Source organism: Hemitrygon akajei, chromosome 24, assembly GCF_048418815.1.
Source record: "Hemitrygon akajei chromosome 24, sHemAka1.3, whole genome shotgun sequence".
NCBI classification, from domain to species: Eukaryota; Metazoa; Chordata; class Chondrichthyes; order Myliobatiformes; family Dasyatidae; genus Hemitrygon; species Hemitrygon akajei.
Window position 1 is genome coordinate 42,636,258 of NC_133147.1, and position 22,842 is coordinate 42,659,099.

General features: G+C 47.4%; 1 protein-coding gene across 2 annotated transcripts in view; it reads left to right on the forward strand.

The window, feature by feature from the left end:
- Positions 1-22,842, forward strand: part of ccdc22 (CCC complex scaffolding subunit CCDC22) — a 62,250-nt gene that overhangs the window by 35,809 nt on the left and 3,599 nt on the right. For both annotated transcript variants that reach the window (XM_073028698.1, XM_073028699.1), the window contains exons 10-14: positions 10,591-10,710; positions 11,513-11,629; positions 17,492-17,593; positions 17,903-18,010; positions 20,977-21,072. In XM_073028698.1, coding sequence (XP_072884799.1) covers positions 10,591-10,710; positions 11,513-11,629; positions 17,492-17,593; positions 17,903-18,010; positions 20,977-21,072 — 543 coding nt within the window. The remainder of the gene's footprint in view (positions 1-10,590; positions 10,711-11,512; positions 11,630-17,491; positions 17,594-17,902; positions 18,011-20,976; positions 21,073-22,842) is intronic.

Here is a 22,842-nt window from a genome sequence, read left to right on the forward strand (position 1 = left end):
TTTGATTGAATGACAGATCGTGTATTGGTAGATGAGATTTGATTGAATGACAGATCGTGTATTGGTAGATGAGATTTGATTGAATGACGGATCGTGTACAGGTAGATGAGATTTGATTGAATGACGGATCACATACAGGTAGATGAGATTTGATTGAATGACTGATCGTGTACAGGTAGATGAGATTTGATTGAATGACGGATCGTGTATTGGTAGATGAGATTTGATTGAATGACGGATCGTGTACAGGTAGATGAGATTTGATTGAATGACGGATCGTGTACAGGTAGATGAGATTTGATTGAATGACGGATCGTGTACAGGTAGATGAGATTTGATTGAATGACGGATCGTGTACAGGTAGATGAGATTTGATTGAATGACGGATCACATACAGGCAGATGAGATTTGATTGAATGACGGATCGTGTATAGGTAGATGAGATTTGATTGAATGACAGATCGTGTATTGGTAGATGAGATTTGATTGAATGACGGATCGTGTACAGGTAGATGAGATTTGATTGAATGACGGATCGTGTACAGGTAGATGAGATTTGATTGAATGACGGATCGTGTACAGGTAGATGAGATTTGATTGAATGACGGATCGTGTACAGGTAGATGAGATTTGATTGAATGACGGATCGTGTACAGGTAGATGAGATTTGATTGAATGACGGATCGTGTACAGGTAGATGAGATTTGATTGAATGACAGATCGTGTATTGGTAGATGAGATTTGATTGAATGACGGATCGTGTATAGGTAGATGAGATTTGATTGAATGACGGATCGTGTACAGGTAGATGAGATTTGATTGAATGACGGATCACATACAGGTAGATGAGATTTGATTGAATGACGGATCGTGTATAGGTAGATGAGATTTGATTGAATGACGGATCGTGTATTGGTAGATGAGATTTGATTGAATGACAGATCGTGTATTGGTAGATGAGATTTGATTGAATGACGGATCGTGTACAGGTAGATGAGATTTGATTGAATGACGGATCACATACAGGTAGATGAGATTTGATTGAATGACTGATCGTGTACAGGTAGATGAGATTTGATTGAATGACGGATCGTGTACAGGTAGATGAGATTTGATTGAATGACGGATCGTGTACAGGTAGATGAGATTTGATTGAATGACGGATCGTGTACAGGTAGATGAGATTTGATTGAATGACGGATCGTGTACAGGTAGATGAGATTTGATTGAATGACAGATCGTGTACAGGTAGATGAGATTTGATTGAATGACGGATCGTGTATAGGTAGATGAGATTTGATTGAATGACGGATCGTGTACATGTAGATGAGATTTGATTGACGGATCGTGTACAGGTAGATGAGATTTGATTGAATGACGGATCGTGTACAGGTAGATGAGATTTGATTGACGGATCGTGTATAGGTAGATGAGATTTGATTGAATGACGGATCGTGTACAGGTAGATGAGATTTGATTGAATGACGGATCGTGTACAGGTAGATGAGATTTGATTGAATGACGGATCGTGTACAGGTAGATTAGATTTGATTGAATGACGGATCGTGTACAGGTAGATGAGATTTGATTGAATGACGGATCGTGTACAGGCAGATGAGATTTGATTGAATGATGGATCGTGTATAGGTAGATGAGATTTGATTGAATGACGGATCGTGTACAGGTAGATGAGATTTGATTGAATGACGGATCGTGTACAGGTAGATGAGATTTGATTGAATGACGGATCGTGTACAGGTAGATGAGATTTGATTGAATGACGGATCGTGTACAGGTAGATGAGATTTGATTGAATGACGGATCGTGTACAGGTAGATGAGATTTGATTGAATGACGGATCGTGTACAGGTAGATGAGATTTGATTGACGGATCGTGTATAGGTAGATGAGATTTATTTGAATGACAGATCGTGTATAGGCAGATGAGATTTGATTGAATGACGGATCGTGTACAGGTAGATGAGATTTGATTGAATGACGGATCACATACAGGTAGATGAGATTTGATTGAATGACAGATCGTGTACAGGTAGATGAGATTTGATTGAATGACGGATCGTGTACAGGTAGATGAGATTTGATTGAATGACGGATCGTGTACAGGTAGATGAGATTTGATTGAATGACGGATCGTGTACAGGTAGATGAGATTTGATTGAATGACGGATCGTGTATAGGCAGATGAGATTTGATTGAATGACGGATCGTGTATAGGTAGATGGGATTTGATTGAATGACGGATCGTGTACAGGTAGATGTGATTTGATTGAATGACGGATCGTGTATAGGCAGATGAGATTTGATTGAATGACGGATCGTGTATAGGCAGATGAGATTTGATTGAATGACGGATCGTGTACAGGTAGATGAGATTTATTTGAATGATGGATCGTGTATAGGCAGATGAGATTTGATTGAATGACGGATCGTGTACAGGTAGATGAGATTTGATTGAATGACGGATCGTGTATAGGTAGATGAGATTTGATTGAATGACGGATCGTGTATAGGCAGATGAGATTTGATTGACGGATCGTGTACAGGTAGATGAGATTTGATTGAATGACGGATCGTGTATAGGTAGATGAGATTTGATTGAATGACGGATCGTGTATAGGCAGATGAGATTTGATTGATGGATCGTGTATAGGCAGATGAGATTTGATTGAATGACGGATCGTGTACAGGTAGATGAGATTTGATTGAATGACGGATCGTGTATTGGTAGATGATATTTGATTGAATGACGGATCGTGTATAGGTAGATGAGATTTGATTGAATGACGGATCGTGTACAGGTAGATGAGATTTGATTGAATGACGGATCGTGTATAGGTAGATGAGATTTGATTGAATGACGGATCGTGTACAGGTAGATGAGATTTGATTGAATGACGGATCGTGTACAGGTAGATGAGATTTGATTGAATGACGGATCGTGTATAGGCAGATGAGATTTGATTGAATGACGGATCGTGTACAGGTAGATGAGATTTATTTGAATGATGGATCGTGTATAGGCAGATGAGATTTGATTGAATGACAGATCGTGTATAGGTAGATGAGATTTGATTGAATGACGGATCGTGTATAGGTAGATGAGATTTGATTGAATGACGGATCGTGTATAGGCAGATGAGATTTGATTGAATGACGGATCGTGTATAGGTAGATGAGATTTGATTGACGGATCGTGTACAGGTAGATGAGATTTATTTGAATGACGGATCGTGTACAGGTAGATGAGATTTATTTGAATGACAGATCGTGTATAGGTAGATGAGATTTGATTGAATGACGGATCGTGTACAGGTAGATGAGATTTGATTGACGGATCGTGTACAGGTAGATGAGATTTGATTGAATGACGGATCGTGTATAGGTAGATGAGATTTGATTGAATGACGGATCGTGTACAGGTAGATGAGATTTGATTGAATGACGGATCGTGTATAGGTAGATGAGATTTGATTGAATGACGGATCGTGTATAGGTAGATGAGATTTGATTGAATGACGGATCGTGTACAGGTAGATGAGATTTGATTGACGGATCGTGTACAGGTAGATGAGATTTGATTGAATGATGGATCGTGTATAGGTAGATGAGATTTGATTGAATGACGGATCGTGTACAGGTAGATGAGATTTGATTGAATGACGGATCGTGTACAGGTAGATGAGATTTGATTGAATGACGGATCGTGTACAGGTAGATGAGATTTGATTGAATGACGGATCGTGTATAGGTAGATGAGATTTGATTGAATGACGGATCGTGTACAGGTAGATGAGATTTGATTGAATGACGGATCGTGTACAGGTAGATGAGATTTGATTGAATGATGGATCGTGTATAGGTAGATGAGATTTGATTGAATGACAGATCGTGTATTGGTAGATGAGATTTGATTGAATGACAGATCGTGTATTGGTAGATGAGATTTGATTGAATGACGGATCGTGTACAGGTAGATGAGATTTGATTGAATGACGGATCACATACAGGTAGATGAGATTTGATTGAATGACTGATCGTGTACAGGTAGATGAGATTTGATTGAATGACGGATCGTGTATTGGTAGATGAGATTTGATTGAATGACGGATCGTGTACAGGTAGATGAGATTTGATTGAATGACGGATCGTGTACAGGTAGATGAGATTTGATTGAATGACGGATCGTGTACAGGTAGATGAGATTTGATTGAATGACGGATCGTGTACAGGTAGATGAGATTTGATTGAATGACGGATCACATACAGGCAGATGAGATTTGATTGAATGACGGATCGTGTATAGGTAGATGAGATTTGATTGAATGACAGATCGTGTATTGGTAGATGAGATTTGATTGAATGACGGATCGTGTACAGGTAGATGAGATTTGATTGAATGACGGATCGTGTACAGGTAGATGAGATTTGATTGAATGACGGATCGTGTACAGGTAGATGAGATTTGATTGAATGACGGATCGTGTACAGGTAGATGAGATTTGATTGAATGACGGATCGTGTACAGGTAGATGAGATTTGATTGAATGACGGATCGTGTACAGGTAGATGAGATTTGATTGAATGACAGATCGTGTATTGGTAGATGAGATTTGATTGAATGACGGATCGTGTATAGGTAGATGAGATTTGATTGAATGACGGATCGTGTACAGGTAGATGAGATTTGATTGAATGACGGATCACATACAGGTAGATGAGATTTGATTGAATGACGGATCGTGTATAGGTAGATGAGATTTGATTGAATGACGGATCGTGTATTGGTAGATGAGATTTGATTGAATGACAGATCGTGTATTGGTAGATGAGATTTGATTGAATGACGGATCGTGTACAGGTAGATGAGATTTGATTGAATGACGGATCACATACAGGTAGATGAGATTTGATTGAATGACTGATCGTGTACAGGTAGATGAGATTTGATTGAATGACAGATCGTGTATTGGTAGATGAGATTTGATTGAATGACAGATCGTGTACAGGTAGATGAGATTTGATTGAATGACGGATCGTGTATAGGTAGATGAGATTTGATTGAATGACGGATCGTGTACAGGTAGATGAGATTTGATTGAATGACGGATCGTGTACAGGTAGATGAGATTTGATTGAATGACGGATCGTGTACAGGTAGATGAGATTTGATTGAATGACGGATCGTGTACAGGTAGATGAGATTTGATTGAATGACAGATCGTGTACAGGTAGATGAGATTTGATTGAATGACGGATCGTGTATAGGTAGATGAGATTTGATTGAATGACGGATCGTGTACATGTAGATGAGATTTGATTGACGGATCGTGTACAGGTAGATGAGATTTGATTGAATGACGGATCGTGTACAGGTAGATGAGATTTGATTGACGGATCGTGTATAGGTAGATGAGATTTGATTGAATGACGGATCGTGTACAGGTAGATGAGATTTGATTGAATGACGGATCGTGTACAGGTAGATGAGATTTGATTGAATGACGGATCGTGTACAGGTAGATTAGATTTGATTGAATGACGGATCGTGTACAGGTAGATGAGATTTGATTGAATGACGGATCGTGTACAGGCAGATGAGATTTGATTGAATGATGGATCGTGTATAGGTAGATGAGATTTGATTGAATGACGGATCGTGTACAGGTATATGAGATTTGATTGAATGACGGATCGTGTACAGGTAGATGAGATTTGATTGAATGACGGATCGTGTACAGGTAGATGAGATTTGATTGAATGACGGATCGTGTACAGGTAGATGAGATTTGATTGAATGACGGATCGTGTACAGGTAGATGAGATTTGATTGAATGACGGATCGTGTACAGGTAGATGAGATTTGATTGACGGATCGTGTATAGGTAGATGAGATTTATTTGAATGACAGATCGTGTATAGGCAGATGAGATTTGATTGAATGACGGATCGTGTACAGGTAGATGAGATTTGATTGAATGACGGATCACATACAGGTAGATGAGATTTGATTGAATGACAGATCGTGTACAGGTAGATGAGATTTGATTGAATGACGGATCGTGTACAGGTAGATGAGATTTGATTGAATGACGGATCGTGTACAGGTAGATGAGATTTGATTGAATGACGGATCGTGTACAGGTAGATGAGATTTGATTGAATGACGGATCGTGTATAGGCAGATGAGATTTGATTGAATGACGGATCGTGTATAGGTAGATGGGATTTGATTGAATGACGGATCGTGTACAGGTAGATGTGATTTGATTGAATGACGGATCGTGTATAGGCAGATGAGATTTGATTGAATGACGGATCGTGTATAGGCAGATGAGATTTGATTGAATGACGGATCGTGTACAGGTAGATGAGATTTATTTGAATGATGGATCGTGTATAGGCAGATGAGATTTGATTGAATGACGGTTCGTGTACAGGTAGATGAGATTTGATTGAATGACGGATCGTGTATAGGTAGATGAGATTTGATTGAATGACGGATCGTGTATAGGCAGATGAGATTTGATTGACGGATCGTGTACAGGTAGATGAGATTTGATTGAATGACGGATCGTGTATAGGTAGATGAGATTTGATTGAATGACGGATCGTGTATAGGCAGATGAGATTTGATTGATGGATCGTGTATAGGCAGATGAGATTTGATTGAATGACGGATCGTGTACAGGTAGATGAGATTTGATTGAATGACGGATCGTGTATTGGTAGATGATATTTGATTGAATGACGGATCGTGTATAGGTAGATGAGATTTGATTGAATGACGGATCGTGTACAGGTAGATGAGATTTGATTGAATGACGGATCGTGTATAGGTAGATGAGATTTGATTGAATGACGGATCGTGTACAGGTAGATGAGATTTGATTGAATGACGGATCGTGTACAGGTAGATGAGATTTGATTGAATGACGGATCGTGTATAGGCAGATGAGATTTGATTGAATGACGGATCGTGTACATGTAGATGAGATTTGATTGACGGATCGTGTACAGGTAGATGAGATTTGATTGAATGACGGATCGTGTACAGGTAGATGAGATTTGATTGACGGATCGTGTATAGGTAGATGAGATTTGATTGAATGACGGATCGTGTACAGGTAGATGAGATTTGATTGAATGACGGATCGTGTACAGGTAGATGAGATTTGATTGAATGACGGATCGTGTACAGGTAGATTAGATTTGATTGAATGACGGATCGTGTACAGGTAGATGAGATTTGATTGAATGACGGATCGTGTACAGGCAGATGAGATTTGATTGAATGATGGATCGTGTATAGGTAGATGAGATTTGATTGAATGACGGATCGTGTACAGGTAGATGAGATTTGATTGAATGACGGATCGTGTACAGGTAGATGAGATTTGATTGAATGACGGATCGTGTACAGGTAGATGAGATTTGATTGAATGACGGATCGTGTACAGGTAGATGAGATTTGATTGAATGACGGATCGTGTACAGGTAGATGAGATTTGATTGAATGACGGATCGTGTACAGGTAGATGAGATTTGATTGAATGACGGATCGTGTACAGGTAGATGAGATTTGATTGACGGATCGTGTATAGGTAGATGAGATTTATTTGAATGACAGATCGTGTATAGGCAGATGAGATTTGATTGAATGACGGATCGTGTACAGGTAGATGAGATTTGATTGAATGACGGATCACATACAGGTAGATGAGATTTGATTGAATGACAGATCGTGTACAGGTAGATGAGATTTGATTGAATGACGGATCGTGTACAGGTAGATGAGATTTGATTGAATGACGGATCGTGTACAGGTAGATGAGATTTGATTGAATGACGGATCGTGTACAGGTAGATGAGATTTGATTGAATGACGGATCGTGTATAGGCAGATGAGATTTGATTGAATGACGGATCGTGTATAGGTAGATGGGATTTGATTGAATGACGGATCGTGTACAGGTAGATGTGATTTGATTGAATGACGGATCGTGTATAGGCAGATGAGATTTGATTGAATGACGGATCGTGTATAGGCAGATGAGATTTGATTGAATGACGGATCGTGTACAGGTAGATGAGATTTATTTGAATGATGGATCGTGTATAGGCAGATGAGATTTGATTGAATGACGGATCGTGTACAGGTAGATGAGATTTGATTGAATGACGGATCGTGTATAGGTAGATGAGATTTGATTGAATGACGGATCGTGTATAGGCAGATGAGATTTGATTGACGGATCGTGTACAGGTAGATGAGATTTGATTGAATGACGGATCGTGTATAGGTAGATGAGATTTGATTGAATGACGGATCGTGTATAGGCAGATGAGATTTGATTGATGGATCGTGTATAGGCAGATGAGATTTGATTGAATGACGGATCGTGTACAGGTAGATGAGATTTGATTGAATGACGGATCGTGTATTGGTAGATGATATTTGATTGAATGACGGATCGTGTATAGGTAGATGAGATTTGATTGAATGACGGATCGTGTACAGGTAGATGAGATTTGATTGAATGACGGATCGTGTATAGGTAGATGAGATTTGATTGAATGACGGATCGTGTACAGGTAGATGAGATTTGATTGAATGACGGATCGTGTACAGGTAGATGAGATTTGATTGAATGACGGATCGTGTATAGGCAGATGAGATTTGATTGAATGACGGATCGTGTACAGGTAGATGAGATTTATTTGAATGATGGATCGTGTATAGGCAGATGAGATTTGATTGAATGACAGATCGTGTATAGGTAGATGAGATTTGATTGAATGACGGATCGTGTATAGGTAGATGAGATTTGATTGAATGACGGATCGTGTATAGGCAGATGAGATTTGATTGAATGACGGATCGTGTATAGGTAGATGAGATTTGATTGACGGATCGTGTACAGGTAGATGAGATTTATTTGAATGACGGATTGTGTATAGGTAGATCAGATTTATTTGAATGATGGATCGTGTATAGGTAGATGAGATTTGATTGAATGTCACATTGAGTTGGTCACAGACGCCGCGAGCTGGAGAGCCTTTTCCTGTGTTGTACTGCTCTGTGTCACAGGGACTGGCTTGGGCCCCAGATGCTGCTCGGCATTGTACGTGAGCCCGGACCCGGACCCGGACCCAGCTCCGTGGGTGACTGCAGACGCCTCACTGAACAGCCAGGCAGGATGCACGGTCACAGAAACATACCCTTATTTCCCTTGCCCCCACCCTCGCCTAGTTGAATCTAAGTGAGGTTTGTTATCACCGACATGTCGTGAAATTTGTTGTTTTGCAGCAACACTGCTGTGCAATGTATAGAATCTGCTAAAAATTACAATAAAAATTAAATGATCAGTGCAACGAAAGAGCAGAACAGTGAGGTTGTGTTCATGGCAGAGGGGAAGAGTATGGGTCTTCGGGTCTTCATTACTACCTCCTCCCTGATGAGAAGGGGGCATGACCCGTGTGGTGGGGGTTCTTAACCTGCTCGAGGCGTTGCATTTTGAGGACGGTGGGGAAGCTGGTGCCCGTGACAGAGCTGGCTGAGATTACAACCTGCTGCGGCTTATTCCGATCCGTACCAGACGGCGATGCAGCCAGTCGGAATGCTGTCCGCGGTACATCTGCAGAAATTTGTGAGTGTCTCTGGTGACAGACCAAATCTCCTCAAACTCCTGATGGAATGTAGCTGCTCTCAGAATTGCAGCGATGTGTTGGTAGGTCCTCAGAGATGTTGGCACCCAGGAACTTGAAACTGCTCACCCCTCTGATCCCTCGGGTCCCGTGACTTCCCCTTTCTGACTTCCACGATCAACTCAACACCACATTAAACTAAATCTCATCATCCTCTGCATAATCCATGCCCTGCTCATCCCCGAGCCTCCTAAACCGCCCCTTTAGAAGGTGTCCTGTGCTGGGAAGGCTGGTGCCTGTGATGGAGCTGGCCGAGTTTGAACCCCTCTGTCTCCAGCCCTGCACGGTGGCCGCTCCACACCGGCCAGTGATACAGCCAGTCAGAATGGTGGAGATTTGCCAGTCCAGGTGTGGAAGGGGCTCACGATGCCGGTTTAGGGCTCACCTCTCCGGGAACGTCCCCCAGCCGAGGGGGAAGGGCTTGGTATGATGGGATGAGGTGGTGAAGGTTACTGTGCCACACCGACCCCCTCCCTCCCTCCCTCCCAGGAGGGGGGGTGGGTGTTCAGTGAGCGAGAGTGGGAGGCTGTGAGGAGGGGGTGGGCGTGGGGTCTGCAGGTCTGTGTAACGCATCGGGGGTGTGCGTTCTGTGGTTTGACAGGGCATTCCAGGGACGGCTCTGTGTATGCCAGCTGCCTCCCTCCCTCCCACCAGATACAGGAAGGGATGGGTGATCTGGGGTTGTGGGCGGGGGGGAACAGGTTGTGCTTACGGGGATGGAGGGGAGAGAGGTTGGTTTGGTGGGAAGAGTAAAACAGCCCCCTCTCCCACTCACCGGATGCGGGAAGGGATGGGTGTTCTGGGGTTGGTCTGGTGGGACGGGAAGGTTTCTGTGTAACTGCAGCCCCCTCTCCCACTCGCCAGGTGCGGGAGGAGGTACGTCAGGCGGAGCAGACGGCGACCCAGAAGGAGGATCTGGTGGGTGTGAAGCGCAGGACGCTGGAGCTGCTGCCCGATGCCGAGACCAACCTGGGCAAACTGCAGGTGAGGAGGGGCGACGGGACCCTGCGGAATCCCTCTCGGTGAGGAGGGGGCGACGGGACCCTGCGGAATCCCTCTCCGTGAGGAGGGGGACCCTGCGGAATCCCTCTCTGTGAGGAGGGGCGACGGGACCCTGCGGAATCCCTCTCCGTGAGGAGGGGGACCCTGCGGAATCCCTCTCTGTGAGGAGGGGCGACGGGACCCTGCGGAATCCCTCTCGGTGAGGAGGGGGCGACGGGACCCTGCGGAATCCCTCTCCGTGAGGAGGGGGACCCTGCGGAATCCCTCTCTGTGAGGAGGGGCGACGGGACCCTGCGGAATCCCTCTCCGTGAGGAGGGGCGACGGGACCCTGCGGAATCCCTCTCCGTGAGGAGGGGGACCCTGCGGAATCCCTCTCTGTGAGGAGGGGCGACGGGACCCTGCGGAATCCCTCTCCGTGAGGAGGGGGACCCTGCGGAATCCCTCTCCGTGAGGTGCGGGGCAGCGGGACCCAGGGGGCTGGGTGACTCTCTCCCGTCCGTCTAGCTGGGTCCATCTAGCAGCTCTCTCATTCTCTGAGGGGCAGGTGTTCTCCCCTCAGCTGGAAGGGTGTGAGGGAGTCGCTGGGCCCAGTGCCTCCTTTCCCAGAAGGTCTGAGGCAGTGATTTCCCCATCAGTCACTGTGCGCAGGGCACTGGGACCCAGCGGTATCCTTCACGGCGAGGGCAAGGGTGGGCAGACAACGGGAGAGATGGGTGATGGGCCCGCCGAGGGGTATTAGCAAAGGGGTCAGGGGTTCACCCTCTGTTTGCCTCCCTGCCCCAGGCCGTGATCGAGGGCAGCGCTCAGCGAATCGTCAAGTTGGCCCACCAATGGGAGAAGCACCGGGCACCGCTGGTCACCCAACTCCGAGAGCTGAAGGAAGTCCACTCCAACCGCGAGGTGAGGCTGGGGAATGGGGCACAGGGACTCAGTGGCTTCCCCCCTGAAAGGGGTGTGGGGCGATGGGACCCACCAGCTCCCCTCTCCTGGACGGGACCCAGCGGAGGGAAGTCGCTACCAGCCGAGAGGTGAGGTCATGTGTGGTGGGGGGACCATCGGCTGGGGCCGGTGCTTCCCGGGAGGCCCTTCAGTCCGTCAAGTGCCCCCTCCCCTGATTCCACATTGACCTCCCCTGGTGTGGCTCACACACCCTGGTTCAATCTGGACAGGTTCCTGCCTCTCCCACCCCTTCTGGTCTGCAGTTCCAGACCCCACTGTCTTCTAGGGAGAGAGGGAAACATTTCCCGCTCCCCCCCCCCCCCACACAACCCTCTAACCCTCTCCAGCAACCACTAAACCTCAGCCCCTGTGTTCTTCTGTCCCTCTGCTGAGGGAAATGCCTCTTTCCCACTGCCCCCCCACCCATAAAACAGAACATTACAGGCCCTTCGGCCCACCATGTTGTGCCAGTCCTTTAACCTGCTCTAAGGTCAATCTAACCCTTCCCTCTCACAGCTCTCTCCATGTTTCTGTCATCTATGAGCCTGTCTAAGAGCTGCTTATCTGCCTGTGCCCTGGCAGGCCGCTCAACGCTCTCTGATTTAAAAAATATATCATTCCTTATGCTTTCCTCCAATCACCTTAAAATCAAACCCCTCGTGTCAGCTGTTTCCACCCTGAAGAAAGTCTCTGGCTGTCCACTCGATCTGCGCCTCGCATTTTGTAAACTCTCACCCTCCTCCACTCCAAAGGGGGAAGCCCTAGAGCACTGTGCCAGAGTCCTGGGCACACAGATAGACAGCTGGGCTGCCTGAGACTGCGCTTGTCAACGTGGAGCGGAGAGCCAGTTTGCAAATCTGGCGGTAGTAAAAGTTGTTGGGGATGTGGGGCAGGTGGCAGAGAAGGGGTGCCGGGGTGGAGAGGGAACAGACACACCCGACCCTGAGAAACCAGGCAAGGCCACTTGATTCCGAACAGTTGGTTTACTGATCATTACAGAACGTCTCTCTGGTGCTTCCCACTCCTCTCCTTTCCCCTTTTCCCAACCACAATTCCCCTCTCCCTGCCCCCTTCCCACTCTCAGTCCACAGTAGAGACCCATATCAGAATCAGGTTTATCATCACTAATGAAATTGTGTTTTTATTTTGCTGTGGCAGCAGTACAGTACAATACATAAAATTACTACAGTACTGTGCAAAGTCTTGGGCTCCCTAGCTATATATACACATGCCTCTGACCTTTATGCAGGGCAGTGTCTACACAAGATGTGCTGTCTAATCCAGCATCCTGGTAAATCTCCTCTGCTCCCCCTCTGAAGCTTCAACATCCTTCCTATAATGAGGCGACCAGAACTCAACATAATCCTCCCAGTGTGCTGTAACCAGGGCTTTATAGAGCTGCAAAATTACCTCACGCTCTTGAACTCAATCCCCTGGCTCCTATTTTTCAGATTCAGATTTATCAGATTCAGCTAATGCAAGATGTGTGTTTTGCATTAGCAGCCAGCACAGCCTACATTACAGGTGACATGGTAGGGTAGTGGTTAGCACAACGTTTTACAGTATCAGCAACCCGGGTATGTATGGAAAGAGTTTGTGCGTTCTCACAACGTTTTACAGTACCAGCAACCCGGTACATTGTTCTCACAATGTATTACAGTACCAGCAACCTGGTACATTGTTCTCACAATGTATTACAGTACCAGCAACCTGGTACATTGTTCTCACAATGTATTACAGTACCAGCAACCCGGTACATTGTTCTCACAATGTTTTACAGTACCAGCAACCCGGTATATTGTTCTCACAATGTATTACAGTACCAGCAACCCGGTATATTGTTCTCACAATGTATTACAGTACCAGCAACCTGGTACATTGTTCTCACAATGTATTACAGTACCAGCAACCCGGTACATTGTTCTCACAATGTATTACAGTACCAGCAACCCAGTATATTGTTCTCACAATGTATTACAGTACCAGCAACCCGGTACATTGTTCTCACAATGTATTACAGTACCAGCAACCCGGTATATTGTTCTCACAATGTATTACAGTACCAGCAACCTGGTACATTGTTCTCACAATGTATTACAGTACCAGCAACCAGGTATATTGTTCTCACAACGTTTTACAGTACCAGCAACCTGGGTACTGTCTGGAATGAGTTTGTGCGTTCCCACAACGTTTTACAGTACCAGCAACCCGGTATATTGTTCTCACAATGTATTGCAGTACCAGCAACCTGGGTACTGTCTGGAATGAGTTTGTGCGTTCCCACAACGTTTTACAGTACCAACAACCTGGTACATTGTTTTCACAATGTATTACAGTACCAGCAACCCGGTACATTGTTCTCACAATGTATTACAGTACCAGCAACCTGGGTACTGTCTGGAATGAGTTTGTGCGTTCCCACAACGTTTTACAGTACCAGCAACCCGGTATATTGTTCTCACAATGTATTACAGTACCAGCAACCTGGGTACTGTCTGGAATGAGTTTGTGCGTTCCCACAACGTTTTACAGTACCAGCAACCTGGTACATTGTTTTCACAATGTATTACAGTACCAGCAACCTGGTATATTGTTCTCACAATGTATTACAGTGCCAGCAACCTGGGTACTGTCTGGAAACAATTTGTGTGTTCTTGTGGGTTTCATCCTGAAGCTCCTGTTTGCTCCCACAGTCCAAGTTGGTGGGTTAATTGTCCTGTGATTAGCCTAGAGTTAAATCACAGGTTGTTGGTTGGCTTTATTCCACACTGTATCCTAGTGGGTGGATGTGTTGGAGCCATACGTTCCAGCACCAACATGACACAATGTTCACAACAGCATAACGAGCCTCGTTCTGCCCTCTCACTCACCCACCTACACAAACAGTCCTCCAACTCCAGAGCAGCTCTTCGGTGTCCAGGCTTTGGCCAACAGCCTTCAATTTACAGGTATTGGCCCCTGGACTTAGCCAATGTCCAGATCTCGCAGGATGAACTCCGGTCGTGGCAGCTGACTAGCCCTTGTGTCTCCTGTTTACAAGAACGCCCACCAACCTGCGGATGGCCACATTGCTTGGTGGTCTTTTGAACATGGAGCAGAGGCCTGACCTGTAACTCCCCCACATCCCTGTCTCTAAACCCTAATCTGACCTCTAACTCCCCACATCCCTGTCCCTAAACCCTAATCTGACCTCTAACTCCCCACATCCCTGTCCCGAAACCCTAATCTGACCTTTAACAACACTTTATTCCTAAAACCATCCCTACGAGCTTAAAGAAAAGTCTATAACAGTTCCTTTCTAGGGGCTGCCTATTTAAGAGTCGGTTTAAATGCATCTTAAATGAAGTGTGTAGACGCGTACATTATCAACCCTAGTGGAATGTTCCAAATATCCTCTGAATAAGCTTCCCCCTTCAAACCCTCTCCCTGTGCCTCCCAGAATCCGTAGAGCGTTTCAGCTCATCTAGTCCATGCTAGTGTGGTCTTCCTCCACCATGTACTTGTCCAAAGTTTTCTTAAATGTTGAAATCAGACCTGAAGTTGGTCACTTCCACTGGCAGCTCGTTGCACACTCTCCCCACCCTCTGAGTGAAGGATTTTCCCCTCATGTTCCCCTTAAACATTTTACCTTTCACCCTGGACCCATAGTTCCAGCCACCTCAGTGGAAAAAGCCTGCTTACATTTACCCCTCGTAATTCTGTACACCTCAATCAAAGCTCCTGTCAATCTAGGGAATAAAGTCCAAACCTATTCAACCTTCCCTGTAACTGAGGTCCTACAGTCCTGGCAACATCTTTGTAAATTTTCTCCACACTCTTTCAACTTTATTGACATCTTTCCTGTAGGGCAGTGACTAAAACTGTGCACAATACTCCAAATTGGACCTCACCAATGTCTTGTACAACTTCAACAAACATCCCACCTCCTGTACTCGATATATTGATCTATGAAGGCCAATGTGCCAGAAACCGATCTACCTGTGATGCCACTTTTAAGAAATTATGGACATGTATTTCCAGATCCCTCTGTTCTACCACACTCCTCAGTGCCCTACCGTTCACTGTGTAAGATCTATCCTGGTTTGTTCCCCAAAGGTGCAACAGCTCGCAGTTGCCTCCATTAAACTCCATTTGCCATTTTTCAGCCGTAAGCTCTGGTCTTTCTCACTGTCCCAGCACCGATCTCTGCGACACACCACTAGTCACAGACCTTCAATCAGAGAGGCAACCATCTACTACCACTCTTTGGCTTCTGCCAAGCCAATGTGTAATCCAATTTGCTACCAAACTGTAATGCCAAGCAACTCAACCTGTCAAATGCCTTGCTAAAGTCCATGTAGACAACATCCACTGTCTTGCCTCTATCTACTTTCCTGGTAACTTATCGAAAGGCTCTGTAAGATTGGTTAGACACGACCTTTAGACACGATTGGTTAGGCGCAAGGCCATGTTGGTTACCCCTAATCATGTCCCTGTCTATACTCATAGATCCAATCCCTCAGAATACCTTGCATTAGCTTGTAGGCCTTCGTTAGTCGATAGGCCATGGATTTGCGCCTTGGAAAGTTTCCAGGGCACAAGCCTGGGCAAGGAAGACCGGCAGTTGCCCAAGCTGCAAGTCTCCCCTCTCCACGTCACTAATGTTGTCCAAGGACCCATACAGCTTGGCACCGGTGTCATTGCAGAGCAACGTGTGGTTTAGTGCCTTGCTCAAGGACACACACACACACACAGCCTCAGCCAAGGCTCGAACTAGCGACCTTCAGATCACTAGACGAACACCTTAACCACTTGGCCACGCGCCAACACTTGTATTAGCTTACTCTACCCTTGTCAGGCTCACCAGCCTATAATTTCCTGGCTTATTCTCAGAGCCTTTCTTCAACAACGGAAGAATTCTCCAATCCTCTGGCACCTCACCCATTGCTAAGGGCACTTTAAGTGCCTCTGCTTGGGTAAGGTCCTGGCACAATCTCCCCTCAGCTTTGGAGTACTGAGGAAGTATTCCATCTGCCTCTTTATCGGCATTTGAGGATCTGTGACTGTGTACTCAAAGCTTCCCATGTACTGCCCCCTTCCACCCCCCCCCCCCCCCCCAATCCTTCACAGCGCTCGGGCACCTCCCCATCTTTGTTCCTGTGTGTCTCGGGATTAAATTCCACTCCTCACCGAGCTCTCTGCTCTGTGTCATTCCAGGTCAAGGCCAACGGCCAACTTCATTTGCAAAACCCCTTTGTGGTTCTGTTATGGTAAATATTCTATAGATTTGCTAAGTATGCCCAGATGAAGATGAATCTCAGGGCTGCATACGGAGTCATGTACGTGCTTTGAGAGTAGAGTTCAATTTGAACTTAAGTTGGATTGTTATTGGCACATGCAGCTAAACCCTTGCCTGCATTGAGGTAGAAGTGAGAGCAGAGTGAAGTGTTAGAGTGAAAGGGCAGAGCACACAGACAACAAGCTGCAAGAGTCATGGTGAGGGAGGTTGTGCGGTCACGAGTCCATCTTATCCTAGTAGGGACTGGTCAATGGTCTTGTAGCAGTGGGCTGGAAACTGTCCTTGAGCCTGATTGTATGAGCCTTCGGGCTTCTGTATCTTCTGCCTGATGGCAGGGGAGTGGATCACCGGGGGTTGGAGAATATCGTGTGACGTGGACCACACGCGGGGGGCGGGGGGGGAATAAGTTCACGACGACGTTGATAAAATGCAGGTAGATTGCATCAAGTACACCCCCCCCCCTCCTCAGCCCTACGTGACACCTCCCCGCAAATCTCCTGAGGGTTCTCGCTCCTCCTCACTCCTGTGCCTCCCCTCCCGGACAGCACGAATCCACGCGGAAACTCGAGGAGATCAAGGCTCTCCGGGAGAAGATAAAGACTTCAGCCGAGGAGGCCAAGAGGAAGGAGGTCTTGTACAGGCAACTGGTGAGGCCCGTGGGACGGGTGGGGGGGGGGGGGAGGGAGCGCCATGGGAGGGGCGAGGGATGCTGAGGAGGGAGGGAGGGGCGGCGAGGAAGGAGGATTGGTCTTGTACAGGCAACTGGTGAGGCCCGTGGGACGGGCGGTGGTGGGGGGGGGGAGGGATGCTGAGGAGGGAGGGAGGGGCAGCGAGGGGAGAGGGGCGGCGAGGAGGGAGGATTGGTCTTGGGGCTCCAGCAAGGAGTGAGGGGAGGGACGGTGGGGCGTGGGGGCTTTGGTGAGGAGTTCTGAGGGTCTGACTTGGCTCCTCCCCAGGTGACGGAGTTGGGGACCCTGCCCCGGGAGGTAGGCCGCTCTGCCTACACCCAACGAATCCTGGAGATCGTCAGCAACATCAAGAAACAGAAGGAGGAAATCTGCAAGGTGGGGGCACGGGGTGTGAGGGAGGGGTCAGCCTGGGGTCGTGGGGGAGGAGGGCAGCTCGGAGTCACTACTGTGTCCGGTCTGGTCTCTCCTCCAGCCCTCAGGGTGGTGATGGGGGCACGGGGTGTGAGGGACGGGTCAGCCTGGAGTCATGGGGGAGGAGGGCAGCTCGGAGTCACTACTGCGTCCAGTCTGGTCTCTCCTCCAGCCCTCAGGGTGGTGATGGGGGCTTCGGCCTCACTTCCCACTGTTCCCCTCTCCCATTCAAAGGGGTGATGGGCTTCACTCCACTCCCCCCAGTGCCACTGGCACGCTCTCAGACCGAGCTCTCTTCACCCTCCCTCCCTCCCTGTGCTACCAACGAGCCCAGCACACTCTGGTTCAGCGTTTCTTTGCTACCAGGTGTAGTTTGTGAGGGGTTGTGGCCCTGCCGTGGGACGTGTCTGACAGCAGACAACACTCCCAGCCATTGGGAATATCTTTTTGAAAAAGTCATTCAAGAAAACAGCATCCAACATAAGGGATCCTCCCCATTTTTCTTTTTTGAGGCGTGCTGTCTTCTCATTCGGGTGGCGGGGCGGAGGTACGCCTCCTACCAAAGGAGGTGTGAGGCATTCCTTCCCTCCATTAGCCTGCAGGTGACCCGGGGGCACGGTGCCATGGGGGCGGGTGGTGGATGGCTCTCTGAGCAGCCGGTGCACATCACAAGTCCTGGTGATGTGACCACTGACACCAGGCAGACAACTTCTGAAGAGTATTGGTCATGGCTGGGGTCACCCGTCTTGTAAAGACACTGGCAGGAGACGGCAACGGTAAACCACCTTCTGTAGGAAAATTTGCCAAGAACAATCATGGTGGTAGACCACGATCACCCACATCAATATGACACGGTACATAATGATGATGTCATGACACGACCCATAATGATGATGTCATGACACAACACATAATGATGATGTCTTCTTATTGGTTCAGGAAGGAGATACAAAAGCCTGAAGATACACTCTCAATGTTCAGAGTAAATGTATTATCAAAGTGTATACGTCGCCATAAACTTTGATATACCTTGATTCATTTTCTTACAGGTGTTTAGAAAAAAGTAAAGAAATCCAACAGAATTTTTGAAAAATCCGAGGCCTCTGTTGGTCAGGGTCGACCGTGGATGTTGTGTTCTGTCTGTCTAGGTGTGCAAGCCTGGGCTGTTCGCTAGGGAGAGTTAGCCGTTGCCCACGTAGCGGGTTCCCCCTCTCCTCGCAGCTGAAAACAAACAGCAGAGACCGACCGACACTGTTTGGTACCGGCAGTGTAGCAGGAGTTGCCAGTCAGCACTGAACTCAATGTAGAACTCCAGCCCCGGAATTTTCTGTCCGGGTTCACTCCTGAAGCCTTCTCCATGACTGGGTGTGGCTTCGAGGCAGCAGAGGTTTGAGATCAGAATCACCAGCATGTGACATGAAATTTGTTAAACTTAGATCAGAGTTTTCAGAGTCATAGAGAGATATGACTCTATGCACAGAAACGGCCTCCTTGGCCCATCTCGTCCATTTAATCTGCCTGCTTCCAATGGCCTGCACCGGGACCATTTCCCTCCATACCTCTGCCATCCAGGTACCGATCCAAACTTCTCCTAAATGCTGAAATTGAGCCACGTGCTGGCAGCTCGTTCCACACACACAACCCTGAGTAAAGAAGTTCCCCTCAAACATCTTACCTTTTACCCTTAACCCATGACCTCTGGTTGTAGTCCCATCCAATCTCACTCGAAAAAGCCTGCTTGCATTTACCATCTCTGTCCCCCTCATAATTTTGTATACCCCTATCAAATCTCCTACAATCTAAGGAATAAAGTCCTGACCTATTCAATCTTTCCTTATAACTGAGGTCCTCCAGACCCGGCAACATCCTTGTAAACTTTCTTTGCACTCTTCCAATCTTATTGGCATCTTTCCTGTAGGTAGGTGACCAAAACTGCACACAATACTCCAAATTAGGACTCGCCCATGTCTTACACAAATTGAACATAACAGCCCATCTCCTGTGCTCAGTACTCTGATTTATGAAGGCTCATGTGCCTAAAGCTTTCTAAAGCTGTTTACCCAGATCGCTTTGTCCTACCACACTCCTCATTCCTCACTGCTCACTGTGTCAGGCCTACCAGGGCCTGGTTGGTCCTCCCAAAATGCAACACCCCACACTCGTCTGCGTCAAATTCCATCTGCCATTTGTCAGCCCATTTTTCCAGCTGGTCCAGGCCCCACCGCGGGCCATGATCGCCTTCCTCGCTGTCCACTGCACCCCCAATCTTGGTGTCATCCGCAAATTGTGCTGATCCAGTCAAGCACATTGTCATCCTGATCAGTGACATCGGTGAGCTGCCAACCATGTTGTGTCTTAGGGTGCCGGTTCTGCCGGGCTTAGCAGCCAAGCCGCACATGAAGGCCAGGAGCTGGGCCTGGTTGTCAGAGGCTGTTTGAGGTGCACGCCATTGGGAGCATTTGATAGGTAATGGGAGCTTATCTCCTCTACGCCCTCCCCCCCCCACCCGGTTCTAACAACCGTGGAAAACTATAGGTGAGGACCTGCAAGTGATCAGGGTGCAGAACGCAACAAATAAAAAATAAATAACATTGGGAACATGTCAAGTCCCTGAGAGCGAGTCTGCAGGTTGTGGAATCAGTTCAGCGTTGGGGAGAGTGAAGTTATTCACGCCGGGGGGTTACAACTGTTCCTGAACCTGGTGGTGTGGGACCTGAGGCTCCTGCCCGAGTGTAGTAGTGTTTTAGGAATGGCTTCTTCTGATCTGTCCGTGAACAGCGTCTCACTGTTGCGTCCTCTTTTGGCCCTACTTATTATCTTGTTATTGTAATTTATCGGGTTGTTTTTTGCGCTGTACTGCCGCAAAGCGACAGATTTCACGACACGTCAGTGGTAGACCTGGCTCTGATTCCCGATTGTGCGTTGTCCAGATCCTCTCCGACACCAAGGACTCCCAGAAGGAGGTCAACAGTTTGTCAGGGAAGCTGGAGCGCACCTTTGCCGTGACGGATGAGCTCGTCTTCAAGGTACGGAGTGCGGGATCGTGCTGTGCCCCCCCGTAGTGCGAGGGTGGCTGGGAGCAGTCGCTGTGGTCTGGACTGCGTGCCTCCAGCGCCGGGTAAAGGGTCTGAGTGTAGCGTATTGAGGCTTGCCGATGAATGGAAAAGCACTGTGCGGGGGATGTGTGGGTTCTGCAGGGAGATATAGATAGGTTAAGGGAACGGGCAAGGATCCAGTGCATGAAATGCAATGTTGGTAAATGCAAGGTCATCCACTTCGCAAAGAAAATAGAAGGCCAGATGATTATTTAAATGGTAAAAGATTAAATTATTTTAAGATTAGTTTTATTTGAAACAAACAGTGAAATGCATCATTTATGCCAACAACCAACACAGTCCGAGGATGTGCTTGGGGCGGCCCACGAGTGTCAGCACACTTCCAGCACCGGCGTAGCGTGCCCACGAGTGTCAGCACACTTCCAGCACCGGCGTAGCGTGCCCACGAGTGTCACCACACTTCCAGCACCGGCGTAGCGTGTCCACGAGTGTCACCACACTTCCAGCACCGGCGTAGCGTTCCCACGAGTGTCACCACACTTCCAGCACCGGCGTAGCGTGCCCACGAGTGTCACCACACTGTCAGCACCGGCGTAGCGTGCCCACGAGTGTCACCACACTTCCAGCACCGGCGTAGCGTGCCCACGAGTGTCACCACACTGTCAGCACCGGCGTAGCGTGCCCACGAGTGTCACCACACTGTCAGCACCGGCGTAGCGTGTCCACGAGTGTCACCACACTTCCAGCACCGGCGTAGCGTGCCCACGTCGTTGGACTGTGGGAGGAAACCCACGCGGTGACAGGAAAACGTGCAAACTCCTGACAGACAGCAGAGAGAACTGAGCTTGGGTCGCTGGCTCTGTAAAGCATTGTGCTAACACTACACTCATGTGCTGCCCTTTAAATGTCATTTCAACGTTATTGGACATGGGTAGGACTGGAAAGGTTCACAGGATGCTGCCTGGATCAGAGAGCGTGTCTTGTAGGGAGAGGTTGAGGGAGCGAGGGCTTCTCTCTTTGGAGTGAGGAAGGATGAGAGGTGACTTGATAGAGGTTTACAAGATGATAGGACAGCCAGGGACTTCCTTCCAGTGTGAAAATGGCTAATTCGAGGGAGGAGGGTATAATTTTATGTAGGGAATGTCAGAGTTCTTTATACAGAGCGGTAGGTTCATGGAACGTGGTGCCAGGCAGATACACGAGGGGTATTTCAGAGGTAGGGTTTTTACAGAGTGGTGGCTGTGCTGCCGGGGGTGGTAGTTGACGCTGATATGTTAGGGGCATTTAAGCCATGGGCACGTGGATGATGGGAAAATGGAGGGCGAAATGGGTTAGATTGATCGTGGAGTAGGTTTATAACAATTGGCACGGCATCGTGGGCAGAAGGGCCTGTTCAGAGCGTTACAGGCCAAACGTGGGCAAGTGGGAATCTGATCTGAAGAGCTGCCAGCTGATCAGCTTGGCACGCAGAAGAAAGAAAACATGCAAGGCTCGGTGAGAGGGCAGAAGGGTTTCTCCGGGACTTGGGCTATGTTTTTACTTGTAACTATGTTCTTGTTTCCGGTTTTCGTAACCGTGCGCTGTTGGTCCTCTGATTTGCACCTTGGCTCTGTTCACGTGTGTGGCCGCTGGCGTTTGGGGCAACGGTGAAGGCCACTCGGATGCAGAAGGGTTCTTCGTTGCTGTTTCTCTAACAGATACGTTTTGCCAGCCAGGGTTTAGCCCTGAGCTGAACCCCTA